The sequence below is a fragment of the Temnothorax longispinosus genome, chromosome 8 (genome assembly GCF_030848805.1).
Source record: "Temnothorax longispinosus isolate EJ_2023e chromosome 8, Tlon_JGU_v1, whole genome shotgun sequence".
NCBI lineage: Eukaryota > Metazoa > Arthropoda > Insecta > Hymenoptera > Formicidae > Temnothorax > Temnothorax longispinosus.
Window position 1 is genome coordinate 6,833,442 of NC_092365.1, and position 18,314 is coordinate 6,851,755.

The 18,314-nt window shown below is 33.8% G+C and overlaps 1 protein-coding gene and 1 pseudogene across 14 annotated transcripts in view; one reads left to right on the forward strand and one right to left on the reverse strand.

The window, feature by feature from the left end:
* The window catches only part of Crtc (CREB-regulated transcription coactivator), a 36,532-nt gene extending 31,426 nt beyond the window's left edge, over positions 1 to 5,106 (forward strand). For all 14 annotated transcript variants that reach the window (XM_071784968.1, XM_071784975.1, XM_071784972.1 and 11 more), the window contains one exon: positions 805 to 5,106. In XM_071784968.1, coding sequence (XP_071641069.1) covers positions 805 to 1,022 — 218 coding nt within the window. In that variant the 3' untranslated portion in view covers positions 1,023 to 5,106. The remainder of the gene's footprint in view (positions 1 to 804) is intronic.
* Positions 5,107 to 8,262: 3,156 nt separating this feature from the next.
* Positions 8,263 to 17,790, reverse strand: LOC139817835 (putative nuclease HARBI1; annotated as a pseudogene).
* Positions 17,791 to 18,314: the final 524 nt, after the last annotated feature.

The window sequence follows — 18,314 nt, forward strand, 5'->3', positions numbered from 1 at the left end:
TAATGAATCATAAGCCATAAGCTATATTGCCATTTAAGAAAATAATCTAGCCGTCAGCGCGAAAAAAGTTTGACTCGCACGCGCGGAGATCAATATATTTCCCAACAAAACAATGATCCAAAGCGCACAATTTATAATTAAATATTAAGAATTGGCTGTTGTATAATGTGCCTCGACAATTGCATACTCCTCCATAATCACCGGATTTGAATCCTAGGATATTTGTAAAATATTGTCGAAGATGTAGTAAGAAAGAGACAGGCATTGAATCGTGCAGATTTTATTAAAATTTTACAAGAATGGGACGAAATTTTCTACTAACGAAAAATCTCGTTGATTCGATGCCACGAAGACTACAGGCAGTGATCGACTTTAAGAGGGATACTCGACAAAATATTAATTTAATTTTTATTATTAAATAATTATAGTGTACGAGTACTTTTGTGCCTTCGAAAATCACTATTTTCTGTTATCTTATTGTTTTGGAGTAGGTATAAAATGTCATAATTTATAAGTTTTGTTTTTGAGGTATTACTAAGAAAGAGAGACTTTATAATATAAAAAAAAAAAGATTATTTGTTTACTATTTATTATCGCACAGAAATAAGCTATTTTTAATGAAAATTCCTAGTGTACGAATAATGTTTAAGCCTATTGTATAATAAAGAAAATTTTAAACAAAATATTATATAATATTATAGATATGTTCGTTCTATATTTTCCGAATTATAATAAGTTAAAAGTTATAAAGAAAATGCTTCAAGTGCTTCGATAAAACTGATAAAAAACCATACTGTATTGCAGATTTTTCTGGTGCGGATGATCTTACGAATCCGGAATTTGTGAAAGACCTCGGAACGGCGATGATGGGTGATTTTGACCCGGAAATGTTCCCATCGGACGATGCCCTCAGACAGGGCCTTGATCCGATCGATGTGGATGGGCTACAAATGCTCGCTGACCCTACGATGGTTATATCGGATTCCAGCGCTGAAGCCCACTTTAGATTAGATCGACTTTAAGGGAAGAAATTTTACTCATTTACCAACACTCGTGTCGACTATTGCGTAGGATAAAATAAAATTCTGTCCTGGTGTCGTGATTAATTCTTAAGACACTTTGACATATTTGGGGTACCACTTCTTGGGCACTGGCAGATTTGCAGGGAAACGCGCGTCAATATGTATAAATGTTTGTAAATTTTATTTACCGCGTATAAACTTAAGTAGATTTATACGCAGATATTTTTATCTCGTTAAAATGCTGTGCATTTTTTTTTATCTCATAACCACCCGTACATGATGTCAGATCTGTATTGTTTTTTTTTTATGGATAGCGTATTTGCGTCTGAAATCTTTTGAAATATTTTCTGGAAACAGGTCAGTGGTCAATGAAAGTTGTTTCCCGCTCGTGATAAACCGCTACTTGACGATTAAGTAATATATATAAAAATCTTTATTAACCCTTTTTTTATTTTACACTACTTTGTACATTGTATCATGTATGATCTCTAAGAAGCACAAAAGAAAAGGTTTACTGATTTATACATGCTTTTATCATAATGCAATTCTAGTGAAGTAATCTACCGTTTAGGCCAATTTAAAGTTAGAAAAGACGAACGATTATGCTCCTCAATGGGAGGAGTAATTAAAAAACGCATAAAGATATAGAAGTGAGAGAGGAGGGAGATGCCTATCGGCGGTACACGCCAACAGCGATCTAGAGTCTTATGTTTCCTTTTCCTCATTACATCCTTGCGATTAAAACTTACGATCATAAAACATTTGTGTTAGTAGTACCTAATCTATACGAATAATTCGTTATTTTTTCCTCACTCTTAATATCACGTTCACGTTACACTACGAATTAGTTTAGGCAATACAGGATTGTATTATTGAACAAATTTAGGACTCGATTAACATTTATCGCAAAAATTGGATCTGTGATACTGAACGATTAAATCTATAAGAGAAATCTCACCGAAGAGACTGCATAAGAGTTTTTCCGGGAAACGGACTTTTCTACGTTTCAGACATGCAATCCTGCTACTGATAATCATTTTTAGATTTATTATTTTACTTAAAGAATGGTTAATTATATAATTTCCAATCTCCGTTAATTATTAATTGCTTTTCTCATCGCTGAACAAACGCAGTGATAATAACGAGGAGGAAGAAAATGTCATATGCGTGTACCCTCGGCGGTTGTCAATTGTTTTTTGAAAGTAATACATTATACTTTATGCGCATTCGATAGTTAATCGAATGTGAACTTTAAGATAATTGTTAATAACTGTGAAATCAAGAAGATGACCCTTATATCTAGACACATTGTAAGTAGCGTACCATATCTTTCTCGAATAACATTCAAATTCTTCGTTCTAGTTAATGACATAATGTAGGCGATTAGTGTTACGGAATCAGGCTACGGCATACCGGAAGAACGCGGTAGAATCGATGGTATAGCGTAGTCTGAGTCCCCAACGGTGCATAATTCAGCACATACACCTTTCACATTATATTAAATATATTGAAATTTGAAACAGACGTAAATCGCAATGAAATCGCTATCGCTAATATCACGTTCATATCTTATAAATATAGATCATCCTCTGTCTGCAAAGATAATTAAATATACGGAATGGTGCTAGGAAAGCTCTTGTGTGTACGAAGTGTAAACGGAGAATGTCTCTTTTTACATTATCGCTCGTTACACACCATCAATTGGCGCGCGCGCACACACACACACACACACACACACACACACACACACACACACACACACACACACACACACACACACACACACACACCTCGTAATTACAGGAGCTTTTTTACACGATGAAAAAACCCGCGGAGAGTGCATCTCGACGGAAGAAATTTTAACAATAATCTTTACATATTTAAAATGTGATTAATGTGACCAAGAGTTGAATCATTGATATATCCAAAAAATTTATCGTAGTAGATGAAACTCTCTTCCCGTTTGCTCTCTCTCTCTCTCTTTTACTTGCAAAAAAATCTCGTCCGCGTATATGCAAATGCAAGAGGTGCCAAAAGCGCGTAGATATTCGTCATAGATTGTAAGATCGTGCTATCGACTCATAACCGTGCAATATAAACGTATGCATATGATCGTCGGTCGTTTAACGTAAGGTTTTAACCAAGTTAAATGTTAACCAGGATCGTAAACGTCAATTTGTCATTGTCATTTTAACCGTAAATACGAGAAAAGCTTGCAAAGGGAAAATGTAAAGAACACAGAATTTTAACCAGGATCTTTGGAGAAGAAAGACAGATTTATTCCTGTTATATCGTGTCTGACATAATGCGGAACGTACATTACTGTCTTTCGATATTCAAAGCTACGATATATTCAAAATGCAAAAGATTACGGGTAATGTATGCAATATATGGCAAAAATCATAGAAAGGAAATCACTTTATTGTGTTAATTGTTGTGTTACTAATTAAGCGAATTTAATCAATCCGTATTGATCTTCAATTAAATTGCCATCGTTTTTATCGGAATAAAATGTTGTAAAAATGATTATTGAATAGGTGATATAATCTGACAGCGCTAATTTCATCTTGTATTAATCTTAAAGGTGCGATTTCATTGACGCTAGAAACCAGCGGCAGCGTCAAGAAAATGTAGTGGGGAAAGAAGTTCTGTTGAATTTTGCGGTACGCTAAAAAGTTGAGACGGTCTGAACTTCTTCCCCACTACATTTTCTTGACGCTGCCGCTGGTTTCTAGCGTCAATGAAATCGCACCTTAACGAATGAGGGCGTAATTGTAATAGTATCGAGTTATCGGCCTCAAAAACATCGTAACGAGAACTGTACACGTTTTTATATTACGATCTCTTTTATCTTTGCACAAACACTGTGTTTTCGTGCTTTTTCTCTTGCTTATAAATCCCCTGACATTTGTATTTTTTTCTTGGCGAATATTCGGTGCATGTTCAATCTAGCTTGAAATAATATTTCATTTGTGAAAAATTTATTTCAAATTGTTTATAATTTAATAGCGAACGATGCCTCGATACTAAAACGAATGATATTTTTCTTAGTTTGAGATTCGACGATCGTGATTGAGAGATGCGATGCCCGGGAGACACGTTACATGTGGAAAGAAAAATCAATTTTTCGCGCACAGACGTTTTTACAAAATTTGATCACTTCTGTAATACAGATCGTAATATCGGCATCTCTTTAACGATCTGTACAAGCTTGTGATGAAATTCGAAGACAGAATGTATAAATGTATAACATCGCAATGAACATTATATTTTGTTTAGCGTTACACATACACACAATTCGGATTACGTTACAAATCAATTTTATAAAGACGAATCTCTTTTTAAGAGTAGGAAGCGAAAAGACTCCAACGTAGCACGACTAAAGTATCCTCAGGAAGATTTTACATCTTGAAACGTGTAATCGTGTAAATTCGTACGTGTTTTCTTACTTGCTGCTATACGAAACCACGTTGAAGCCTCAATCGAAACTTCGAATTTTAATGTAATCTCTGTTTCTTTCTGTCTCCTATATGTTTCTAAGTTTTATGCCTAGCTTTTTTAATTTAATCTAACAGGAAATACCTTTCCTATTTTTATTTCCTCTTATCACATGCATCCTAAAACATACACACTCTCTCTCTCTCTCTCTCTCTCTCTCTCTCCCTCTCCCTCTCTCTCTCTCCCTCTCTCTCTCTCTCTCTCTCTCTCTCTCTCTCTCTCTCCCTCTCTCTCTCTCTCTCTCTCTCTCTCTCTCTCTCTCCTCCCCCCCCTCTCTCTCTCTCCCTCTGTTTTATCGCATCGAGGAGAGGAGAGACTGGCTTAAGATTAATAAGATCGCAAGCCTGTTGTAACGTGCAATTAAAAGAAAATTAAGTAAGCAGCGAATGGAGAAAGCGTCGCTGCCTAGTCTCGCGTCAGATCGATCGGTCGCGTCGATCCGTGAGGGCTTAATGAAAGAAAAAATTTGTAATATTTGTATATAGCCATGTTATACTGTGGTAAAAGAAAAATTACCTATTATTATAAATAATATTATATATATAAATATATATTATATATATATTATCTATATGTAATACCGTTACGTTGTTGTACTACATTATTGTGAACACCATTTCTCAGACATCGATTTTTTTAAATAAAAAAGAAAAGAGCTCTCTTTCGACACACACTAAATACCAAGCCAAATATCCGTCACGTTATTCGCCACGCGCGTGGCTCTCGCTCGTGTCGGCTATGCGTACACCATGTGCATTCTCGCAATCGTTGCATTCGTATGTTATCTGTACCGATTGATTCGCGCGCCGGTGAATTGTGTCCTACAAAATGTTTGTTCGCTTTGTATATGATTCTGTTATATCATAACAGAGACGTTGCCAGATATCAAAGAGATTATACAGCGATTAAAACGTTGCTCCAAGTATTCATTCTCATTCAACTTTCCGTTAATTTTTGATCCGTCGTTTTATCTTTAAGTAGCGGATAAGTTTGACGAACAATGCCGGGAGAGGAAGATAAACGCTATTTACGATTTTCCAAGAAATATCGGTGCCTGAGCGTTTCAATAACGAGCCTTTTCGTCAGATTGATACTCGTCCTAATCTAACTAATTAACAGTTAGTCAATCGCGGCGGATGTTTCGCAAATTGTACAACTTTTGTCATCTATAACCGGAACGACACGATCAATTCGCCTGCGTATTTTTGTAACGTGTTGCGAATCAGTCTGCATTTAAAAGCGTAATTATCCAAAGCAATGCGATTTTAAATACGTCGCTTTATCCCATAATCGAGTAATATTCTATGACATTGATTTCATTCGCGAAAGATATATACACTGAATAGAGTGATTTTAGTTACGATCGGATTATAGCTTTTTTAAGGTAAGATAGAAAAAAGTATCTATATATATTATAGAAGATCTTTCTTTTAGCACAATCTATTGTTCTCTGATTTCTTCTCATATTTCTTCTCGCATTGATACACTTGCAGATGCAACTGCATTTTAAAAAAATGGAATTATACTTTTTTAGCGTAAATCGGTTCTTCTCATTATTCTGCGTATAAAAGTATTAAAATAAGTTGTAGTATGTTCTTTCAAATCATTTTTTCAAATAAATACTGCGAATACACATTATTCTCGCAAAACCCTCACAAGAAAGAATCCTTCACATTATTTTACTTTAATGCTTTTATGTGCAGAATAATGAGAAGAATTAATTCCATTTATAAAAAAGAAGTTCAGTTGTATCTTGTAAGTATATCTGTACCTTAAGAGTAAAGTATTGTATCTCCAGTTTTTGCCAAAATGGAGTTAATATGTTTTTCAATATATCAGGAGTTTAAATTGTATAAAGGATCTTATGTCTATTGTTACTGGTTCCTAAGATACAATATTTAGAAAAAGTCGTATTGAAAATTTTCATGGTGCCTTAATTTTGGTCAGTTACAGCGTGTTATTGACAGTTATACTATAACAATTTATTAATATGTTAGTTAAATTACTTTATTAAAAACTCAATAAATCAAGTTACTATTTTTATTTTATATCTAAAAAATACACCATTTCCCTATTAAAAACTTTAAACTTTGTTTTCTCTGAATTTATAATAATGGAGATAAGATTCTTTACTTCCAAGGTACATATATTTATATATTATTGTATATATTCGAAAAAATATATAATCTTAGAATGGTTGATGTACTAAATAATGAAAGATTTTCTTCTACTACTTTTTTCCATTTTGTCTTCGAAAATAGCTATTAAAACCAGTCTAGTTAGAATCATCCTGTATAGTCTATTTCCAAGTGCAAAGATCCAATCTCGAGTCGCTTCGCGTTATTCGAATCATATACGATTTCTGTTTGGCATGCAACGATATATTTCGGAAGGAAAAAGAGAGAAGCTCGGGTACAAAAGAAAAAAACCAGAGGCAAATACGCTCATTCACACATAATACATGCGACACGCACACACTCACAGAGAAGAATATTGCCATTTAGCATCTAAGTTCCCTGGAACATATTTTCATCGTTCTCGAATTCTCCTAGCCGTCGATGTAAATAATCGTTTCATATTGTTACAAAGTAGACCGATTACGGAACGACAGGGACAGATTGTACATACATTTTCGGGATATTATCGGACGTGCCGATTACACGGTGCATTATCTCTGTTTCCGACGTCCATAATGTATAAGCGCACAAAACCGATTGACGATTTATGTGTCTTCTTCGTGTTTTAATCGTGACTTTATTAATTAAATCTTGAACGTCTACGAAGCGTCTGTGTTTTTGCCTGGGTACCTCTCTCTCTCTTTATCTCTCTTTATCTCGATTGGCGCTAAGAGTTCAGCCCGCCGCGGAGAACACGGCGATTATCCGCGTAAGCTGAATCTATCATGTAAAATAATAATTTAATAAAAAACACAATAACAAAATACACATTTTTTGCTTTATGAAATAAATAAATGAATAAATATTTTAATTAATATTGTTTTGCTATTGCGCGCGCGCGTATAGTTTAGTCGCCAGGTCGATTGAGCATTTTTTCGAGGTTGATGGCTTAAGTTCATGTTTTTTTCTGTTTTTTTGGGTTGTAGAACAAGAATCTGTAAATAGTTTTTTCGTAAGTCGATGCAATAAAAAGTTATTAACAATTTATTTGTTTAAATTGCCCTATAGCGATCAAACTATAGATCCTATAAAAAAATAAACTGGAGAAAATTTGTTCCTCTTTTCACGGCGAACAAAATGGCATTTGAATTTTTCCAAAATCTTGATTATTGACGGAAATATGTCAATTTTTAGGTAATTACTGCCTACGCGTCGCGGAGTACCCTAGGCGTGCGCGCTCGCACTCAATTGTATCGTTAAAACAATTGTAACTCTGAACTTGTCTAAACTTGTCTTGTAATTCAATATGTATTTAATATATTAATATATATATATATATATATATATATATATATATATATATATATATGACTATATTTAATATCATATAAAAAATAATTTTGGTAGAAAATGAAAAATATAGGGGAGAGTGGGGTAATTGGGAACAGGCTAGATAAGTAATACATCCCCCCGCACTACACCGTCCCGAACCTATTCAACGGCTGCATTGATTAATTGTAATATCTAATTATAATATCAAATGTGCAGGAAGTTACTTTTTTTCGGATCTCACCGTCATTTATTCTGTAGATCTTGATATATTTTCAAGATGCGTGCCGGATGAACAACATGCACAATCACGCATCTTTGTATTTTCGCGATTGGTTTTCGCGGTCAGTTTTTACAGAGAGACATTTTCTCTTATTTTAATTTTTTAATTTTGTTTACATAAATTTTAATTTTTCGCGGAGTATAATTGAGATTAATATTTATAATGCGAAGTAAAATTTTTTCTATACCTACTCTTGATTACAATTTCAAATTAAAAGAACGAGTCACAAGAAACGATCAATCATCAGTATTCTCAAGCAAATAACGGAATTAGTGATAGAAATATTTTTGATCAATGTCAAATTGTACAGTCAATTTTTATAGATTAATATTCTTTTGTAAATTAACTTCTTGTTATGCATTTTTCGATACAATCAATGGTCACATATAATTCGAATCGAACGTAATAATATAATAATTGTCACAATGGGAGGAATTTTTCTCCTTCATTGATCTGGTTGAAATGCGACCAGATTGTATATGGTCAGGAGTGACAAAGATAAGTACGATCTGGCCCGACAAAAGAAAATCGGATACAATAAGGTAAGTGGTCAATATTGACCACAATGGTGTAATGCATAAGGTAACATAAATTGATTTTATATAATATGTATAATTGTATTTATTTGCCCAAAGTATAACATGATATAATAGTAATTAAGTGTAATAAATAGAACATGAAAACCATTACGATCAATCAACTCGTTGCTTCAAGGTAACGTGGCAGAAATTGATAACAGAGTCATATTGCCGCTGCGAGGACGATTGACTATCTGAGTAGCAACGCATCTGGAGGTGATCGAAGTAATACCACTTAACCGCAGCGGCCGCAAAACTATTAAGCCAGCCATTGATATTCTTTAAACAATTCCAGAATTTTTTTGTCGTAGTAACGACGCGACATAGTATAGCGTCCAGAATTGTGTATCTTCCTAGTTACGTCGTATTGTTCCGGCGCTATATCGTTTCTGGCAGTAGTCTCGGCAACAAGCATCTAAGGCCGAAAGTAAGCACAAAATTCTTCGTACGAAGATGCCATGTTTCCGACTCCACACCACAAAGTGCCCGGAAGTATTTTAGGAAAGGTGCGCGGTTGATTCTGAAAAAAAGATCGTTGTTGATTTAGAAATTGAATATTATTTTATTCAAAATAACATTCAATTATTTTATTCAAAATAATATTCAATTTCTAAATCAACAACAATCTTTTTTTCAGAATCAAGCGCGCACCTTTTCTAAAATACTTCCGGGCACTTATTGTAGCGTGGAGCAGGAACCATGGCATCTGAGTACAAACAATTGGGCTTACTCGAGAACTTAGATGCTTGTTGCCGAGACCATGACTACTGTCCAGAAACGATAGCGCCGGGACAACACGACGTAACTGGGAAGATACACAATTCTGGACGCTATACTATGTCGCGTTGTTACTGCGACAAAAAATTCCGGAATTAGTTTAAAGAATATCAATGGCTTAATAGTTTTGCGGCCGCTGCGGTTAAGTGGTATTATCCTCCTTCGATCACCTCCAGATGCGCTGTTACTGAGATAGTCAAAACCGTCCTCGCAGCGGCAAATCTGTAACACTTACTACTCGAAAACTTTATAGCAAACGTTTTTTAAGGTGGTGTATATATATTTGTAGTCGTTTTGAATCTTTCGTCTTTGACACTTATTCGAGTATGAGCGTTCTCCCAATGCGGGTAAAATGGATCGCAAGGCATCATTGTTTTCCGTTTATCTCCAGTGGTTCTTATCCAATCCTAGGGGGAGGGATATAGATTTGATTCTTTGTGTTGAATTCATCGAAAATATCGGTAATCCAATGTTGATACAGAGGTGGTAAAGTGTCGTTTTTTTTCTTGAGCTGGACAAAGCTGATAAAGAAATCCTCTATTCCCCCTGCATTGCCCCAATCATTGTTCCACAATACGGATAATTATATAAATCGTTAAAATTATAATTTGGGGACGGTCTGTCATTTGTATCACATGGCGCACCGACAATCTCATTGGTTGCCGATAATTCCTCGTTACTTCTGTATGGATTTTGCATATAGGTAACGAAAGGTGGTTGATATTGTACAGAAGTAGGTGTTGCCGCCGTATCGGCGTATTGGTAAGCTTTCGGTGTCACTTCAGAGTAAAAAGGAATTTGTAATGTCTTATCCTGGCTTGGCTCTGCCGTGTTGATTATGTTCATATTTGTGATTTCCTGTAACATATATAATGCGTTTTATTAAAATTTGTAAAAAAATGTTTCGTTCTTTTTCTAAAAATATTATATAAGATATTTTGTATCATAGACCATACAAATATTTATATATTTTACATTGCAGAAAATAATATTTTTTAGACTTTATGAAACACATTCATAATGTTCGACAAATGTTCCATTTTCCAATATTAAAATTTGTGCACATAGTGCATTTTATATTAATCAGATTTAAATTGAGAAATTTAATTAAATTTTTAAATTTTAATTGAAAAATATTTGAGCAAGAAATCCCTATCATTTTGGTCGTAATAATCCATTAAATTTCAATAGATCGGACAAAAATAAAAATTTTTATGCACACATAAAAGCTAGAATCTTTACCTGCAAAGATTTCTTTTTAGGTTCGTGGTGTGCAGCCCGTCCACATGCTTCCTCCATATAATATCTGGTCTAAATGATCAAATAGATTTAATTAAAGTATCATTTATTCAAAGTGCCGTGTATAATAATTCCGCCTCCTCCGTGAACCGAAAGAACTCGGTGCCTCTCCTCAAAAAGGGGCACAACAGATTAGTTAATGACATCTTAAGATTGTACTTAAGACGGTCTTAAATATAAGAACCGACTATAAATACCGGCCTTAGAATCGTTCATTAGAGAATCATAAAACAGTTGCAATACTGTTGCGTTCTGCTGAACGTAGTCAAAATGAGAAATTAATTTATAAAAAAAAAAATGCAAATCAGGATGCGTCCGTGCGGTTCGACGAGAAGCTGCAGCCTATAGGCAACGTTCACGTTGTAGGCGCGTGGCGAGGCATTGGGAGGAACGCTAAGGGTCACTTCGACCAACGCCGATTAACTTTAATCGACGATTAACTCAATCAGCAGTGTCGCCAACAACAAGATATTTGTCGTTGTGTGTATGTCGTTCTTAACCAATCTTTTCAAATATTATACTACTTCTCTTTAATTTGAATAAAGGTGTTTCTATTTTTATTTAAAATATCTACGAAAACGTGTTTATCTACAATAACATGGATAGAATTATTAATTTTTTATTATTTGATGAATATATGATGAAACGAGGGTTATGATCTTCCAATATGAATCGACGAAAACCACATATAATCAGGCCACGTATAAATTATTTAGAAATTTTTGATGATGATCATTTTAAAAGAAGATTTGCAATATCAAAGGAAAACTTTAACATGATATTAGAAAAAAAATTATGTTAAATTACAACATAAAACTAATCGGTATGTATTAATATTTTATACAACAATTTAAAATTATATATAATATAATAAACAAGACAAAATAAGTTTATTATAAAAAAATAAAACAAAATAAGAAGCTTCCTTCGCCAGTAAATAAATACAAAACAAAAAGTCGTGTTTGTTCGACCCGACTGGCCAAATAATAAATATATTCAAAATTCACAACGTTTCAACCGCATTTTCGGTCCTTCTCAAGTGATTCAGCTATGCATCCTCAAAACCGCGTACAAAATATCGATTAAAAAATAAAACATTAAAAAATTTTATACATACTATGGGAATGCATATATGTATTCTGTCAGCTTATTAGTTTATTTTAATTAATATTCTCTCAGTTCTCTGGTGAATAGTATATTATATATTACAACAACACAAATTAGATTATTAACACACACAGCCATTTGTATATAATTAAATAAATAAATATACATGTGTATATATATATATATATATAAACATACAAATATTTATTTATTTATATATATAAATAAATGTGTGTGTGTGTGTGTGTGTGTGTGTGTGTGTGTATATATATATATATAATAGGAATAATGCCATTCCACCTGTGATCCAATTAATGGTTGCTTTGCGGTTTTATGCAACTGGATCATTTTTTATGACTGTTGGTGATTTCTGTGGCATCAGCGAAGTAAGCGCTCATAGTATTGTTCATCGAGTATCTCCTGCCATTGTTGCGTTAAGAAATCAATTTATAAAACTTCCTACTTCACCAGAAGAAATTTGTCGAAATCAGCAAGAATTTTATCAAACAGCTAAATTTATACGTGTTGTTGGTTGTATGGATTGTACGCATGTGAAAATTCAATCATATGGTAAGAATAATATAATTGCAGGATATATAAACATATATCTTGTTTTTACAAAGTTTCTTTATATCCTATAAGGTGGAGAAACCAGTGAGTTGTACCGTAATAGAAAGGGATTTTTTTCAATAAAGAAAAAATTTATGTTGAATTACAACATCGGTATGACGCGAAAAAAAATCGCGAATTACGAAAAAATCGACAGATGATGACAGCAAAAAATCGCGAATCACGAAAAAATCGACAGATGATGACAGATTGCGTGTTCACGCGATTTTTTTTTGCGTCATACCGATGTTGTAATTCAACATAAATTTTTTCTAATCATCTCTGCGTGACATATCTATTGTATGTGCATATTGTGATAAGTGATAGATTAAAATATCTCTCTCAAAAACATGCAAACAATACGAGCAAAAAATTTTACGAATGAGGAGAAAATTGATTTATTGGATAAGATATTCGTAAAGAACAGAGTGATATAACTTTTAAATTATAAGCCAAAGTACGAAAATAAGTTTTTTTTATGAGTTAACTATATCTATATAATACTAAAATATATAAACAGTATTAATAAATAATTTTAATTTTTACGTTTTATGTGCATTAGGTACTTGTTTATTTCAAAGTAATCATTTCTTGTTCCTCTTAATGTTAAGCAGGGAAAGATATTTTGTATGAATAAGAGAACATGTTTGTTATAAAATGTTTCCTTATATTGTAACGTGTCAAAATAAAATAAAAGATGTTATAATAAAATATATACGCAACATTCTAGGCATTAATTATTATTTTTACAATTCGTTTTACTCCTTTTTTACCAAAATATGAATGCACAAACAGATTCAAAGTTGCCCGCAGATAACATTTATCTGCTGTTTCCAAATATGTTCTTCTTTAATTATATGTTTTACAGTAACCTGTAATTATTGAAATATATATATTAGTCATAATATCAAATATAAGATTACCTATATGTTATAATTGATTCATATCAACATTACCTATTAAAATATTGCAAAATTAAATCTTTTTCATTATTGATATTCATCTCATTATTTACATATCGCATTTGCGCAACAGCATTATTGTATATCTGGGGATTAATTGGATTTGGAATAACATTCTGTTGAACAATATTATGCAGAACAGCTGTTGCCACAATAACAGGAATAAGCGCCCTTTTAACTGTATGAAAACGTGTTCCAATTGACAAAACTGCAAATCTTCGTTTCCAAATTCCAAAACATCTTTCAATTTTTGATCGTGTTCGAATTTGTGCTTCATTATAAAGATGCTCTGCTGGTGTTGTGGGATTTAGTACCGGAGTCATCAAGTATGGTAAATTTGGATAACCGGAATCTCCAAGGAGTAAACCGTCACCAAATGTACCCAATTCAAATAATGTTTTAATTCTTGAGTGATTAAAAATAGTAGAATCATGTGTAGATCCGGGCCAACGCGCTACTATGTCAATTATTTCCAATCTTGCATTAATAATCACTTGTACGTTTATTGAAAAAAAAACCCTTTCTATTACGGTACAACTCACTGGTTTCTCCACCTTATAGGATATAAAGAAACTTTGTAAAAACAAGATATATATGTTTATATATCTTGCAATTATATTATTCTTACCATATGATTGAAAGGGTCAAAGTGACCCTAAGTAATTAAATAACAACGGCATGGACAAAATTTTTGAGTGTGCAAATTTGGAGTTTGCACATTGCATCATCAACATTTTATTGCGCTTACCTAACTCCTCTTATGAGGAAACTGTATTTTATTTGATGCATAATTATTAGTATTTATTATTTAGTATAGTATAGTTTGGCTTTCTCACAAAGAAAGTTATATGAGCGCAATAAAATGTTGACGAAGCAATGTGCAAATTCCTAATTTGCACACTTGTTTATTTTTATCTCCATCTTTATCCATTTTATTTAGGCTCCATCCTGTTCCGGGTGCCATTCCATTGAACTTTACGACCCGGGGGCAGGCCTTTAATCGGTTTTTTGCTCAATATTAAAAAAAAAAGAATTTCCACCGATTATCGCCAAATTCAATACTTCAATTCAATATTAACCTTTCTTTAATGATACTTATTTATCGATTAAAAAAAAGTCAGTCCGAAATTTCTAAATTTGCAGAAGTTAGAGCGCAACCACGGATATTTCTCACTAAATTTCAAATTTTATTAGAAAAGAATCCTTTTATTGATTATCGCCCAATTCAATATCAACTTTCCTTTAATAATACTTTATTAATTAAAAAAAGTACATTTATATTTATTAAATTGATTTTTTCCCAATGCTTTTGTTACAGCAAATGCTGCTGCAAATACACCACACAATGCTAGGCTCAGTTGTTTTGTAACTTCTTCAAATATTACATCATTCTGGGACAGAATATGTGTCTATATAATATGTGTTCTAACAATGAATAATTAAGATTTCTTTCAGTTTTTTCTAGCACCAATAAACCACTTGTCGGATGGATAGAGAATATGTTTGGGCCACTAGGCCTTATGGTACCTTCGCAACTTGGAATCACAAGATTTTATCGTTATACTCCCGATTTCGAAACAGATATAGTGCCCGTCGACTTTGCGGTAATTTTTTAATCGCTAGTGCGTGGGACGTTTTTAATCGATTCAGGTATGATCAGGTACTTGACCAACATCTCCATAGCTAATTTACTCTAAATGTTATTTCTTCTGTTTTGAACATTGTCAGATAATGTTCAAAACTGGTTCATTTGAACCAGATAATGGCATAATAATGGTTCAACCTCATAAATTGTTTAGATTGTATTTTAGACACGATTTTTAATGACTTATTATAATTTAATATTATTTCTCAATGCTTATAAGAAACTAACATCATGCGAAAGTATAATATAACAATTAAATATAAAAGTTAATATAGATCGAAAAAGTAAAAGAATTAGTATTTAGTTGCTATTATCATTTAGAATATCGCAAATAAAACTATTCTAAAATACTGTAGTTTGTGGGGAGCGGGGGGGGGGAGCATATTTTTAAAAAGCATGAAACACTCGGACGGATATGTGTATTTAAATACGTTATAGTTACTTACAATTAGGTATTACCGTAATCACACACACATAATGTACAATATTATGTAGGGGAGACCGGAGCGAAGTCGTTACCGGGGCGGAGTCGTCACTACAATTATCTCAAAATCTATATATGTCGTGTGAACTTGCCATTAATATTGTAAACGCTACTTATAATGCCCATGTAACCAACGGAATTTAGTGAGATTATATGCCATGTTGTGATTTTTATTAAGGCAAACATGTTTTCAAAAGTCAAAAGTGAAATTTCTTGTGCGTCGAAAATTTTAAATATTTTAAATATTATCTTCTCTCCGAATCTCGAGATACTTACGGTTTTATAGGCAATTGTGCGCCGACCACAACAGTTAGAAGACAAGGACCCTGTATATAGAGAGACACGGCCTGATTCTAGGCGACACCGATCGGCTGGTGAAAGTGGGTGCCGCACTGAGAAAAAAAATTTGTCAATCCCAAGAAATATTTAGTCCGATACGTTCAACTAAACATTTTAGTTAGTTAACTAAACATTAGTTGAATTAATTAATTCTTGATTAAAGAAACGAAATAAATTGTTAAAACAACTAATATTTAGTTAACTAACTAAAATGTTTAGTTGAACGTATCGAACTAAATATTTCTTGGGATTAACAATTTTTTTCCTCAGTGCGCATGCCGTGACCATATAGGGGCCGTACAGCAGGGAGCTCACCGGGGGGCTGTGTAGAATTAATTCGGCCGGCATCGCTATCGAACACATTTAGACTAGTTTCTCGCAGGAACGACAGGCTCCTCGGACGTGACGGAGAAGCGGATTTAAATAACTCCCACGGGCTCACCGCTCCGCTTTCTCGACGTACGTGCGATGTGCCACCACCGTCTTCCTTCCCTCCTCACGCGGTGAAGCCTTCTTTTTCCCTCTTGCTCCGTGAAACTTCGACGACCGGCGACCAAGTTGTCAGTTGCAGTTTTTATTTGCGTTTCCTTTCCGGGAGAAGTGACACACGTGTCTCTTGATTTCCCTCTCATACGATTTTGAGCTCCGCCCTCCCCCCCGCACCCCCCCTCGTGCACTAGGCGGTGTGGGTGGGGTTGAAGGGTGGGCAGGGGGGCGTCGCCCCCCTCGCCCCCCCCCTAGGATACGCCTTTGGCGTACCCGGGTAGAAGATGTACTTCACTTTATGTGGCACCTCGTTTCGCGTGGAAAATGTATACGCAGAGAAGCAGCAAATTAATATATTTGTACTTTGTATATGACTTCATGGTTGTTTACATTACTTGAGAGCTGTTTTGGTTTGTTTCGCGTGGAAAATGTATCCGCGGAGGCAGCAAGTTAAAAATATTAAAAAAGTTGCTAAACTTTGGAGTCGCAAAAAATCCTTTTGGTATATGTGTTCTTTTTATCTAAAAGGAACCTATTCACAAAGTTTCACCTAAATCTGAGTACGGACGTTTTCGGAAGTTTCGCCTATTGTTCCACTTGCGGTGAAAGGGCCACATTCACGGCCGTTATAATCGTAGCCAAAAATTTCGCGCGCGTTCGGCTGTTTTTCCGTACACAGCGCGACCTTCTCTCCACTCTACAGTGTTGCCACTTTTCCATGGCGACACACTTCTAAATACCATAAAAATACCGCTAGTGAAGAACTTCGGATTACAATTACACATAATAACGAAAATGACTATGCTGGAACATTTTCGTGATCACAGGCATGTCCGTTGATTTCATATAACGAGTCAGTTAAGGAGGGTCCACATTATCGAGCCAAACCGCGAACCGAGTCCCGAACCGAATCTCGAGCAGAACTTGCAGACGAACCTCAAATCGAACTCCATCGCGAACCGCGAACATGAGTTAAAATTTTTTGAAGTCAAATCTCGTATTGAAATTTATAATAAAATTTATATAAATTCTTAATACATGTATGCAAAATGCATATTTATATTTACAATCGTATTTTTTAACATTGCAATATATATATTATAAATTTATTGCGTATTTATCACAGGTTTAGAGTATGTTTATGCAATATTAATTCTAAATTTTGTTTTATGGTTTGAAAAGGAATTAAGTTTTGAATACAGGAAAATAATAAAAGCACATATACATATATTCACTCACCTTTTCCTGTTTCCATACTTTTTTTATTTTTGCTTTTTCTCTTTGCAGAGATGCCAATAATGTCGTCATCTTTTTTTTGCACATGTCACTATCACATTCGAGTTCTTTACTTATTTCTTCTTATAAAAAAAGTATGAGAACAGGAAAAACTAAATGTGTATACATATGCGTGCTTTTATTATTTTCTTGTATTCAAAGCTTAATTCCTTTTCAAACCATAAAACTATATTTAAACCTATATTTAATATTGCATAAACATACTCTAAATCTATGATAAATACGCAATAAATTTATAATATATATTGCAACGTTAAAAATACGATTGTAAATATAAATATGCATTTTTTTAATTGTTATAATGTTCGGGATTTTTAGCGTCCCGTATATAATAATCTTTTCTGCTCATAATCACTAATTACTTTTAAACATTTTTTATCAGACCATTCCATTTTGTCTATCAGTAGTCGTGTAGACTGCACATACGTGCATAGAATCAAATACAGCGACTGGGCAATTACTCACGTTTTCTTTCATCGTTCA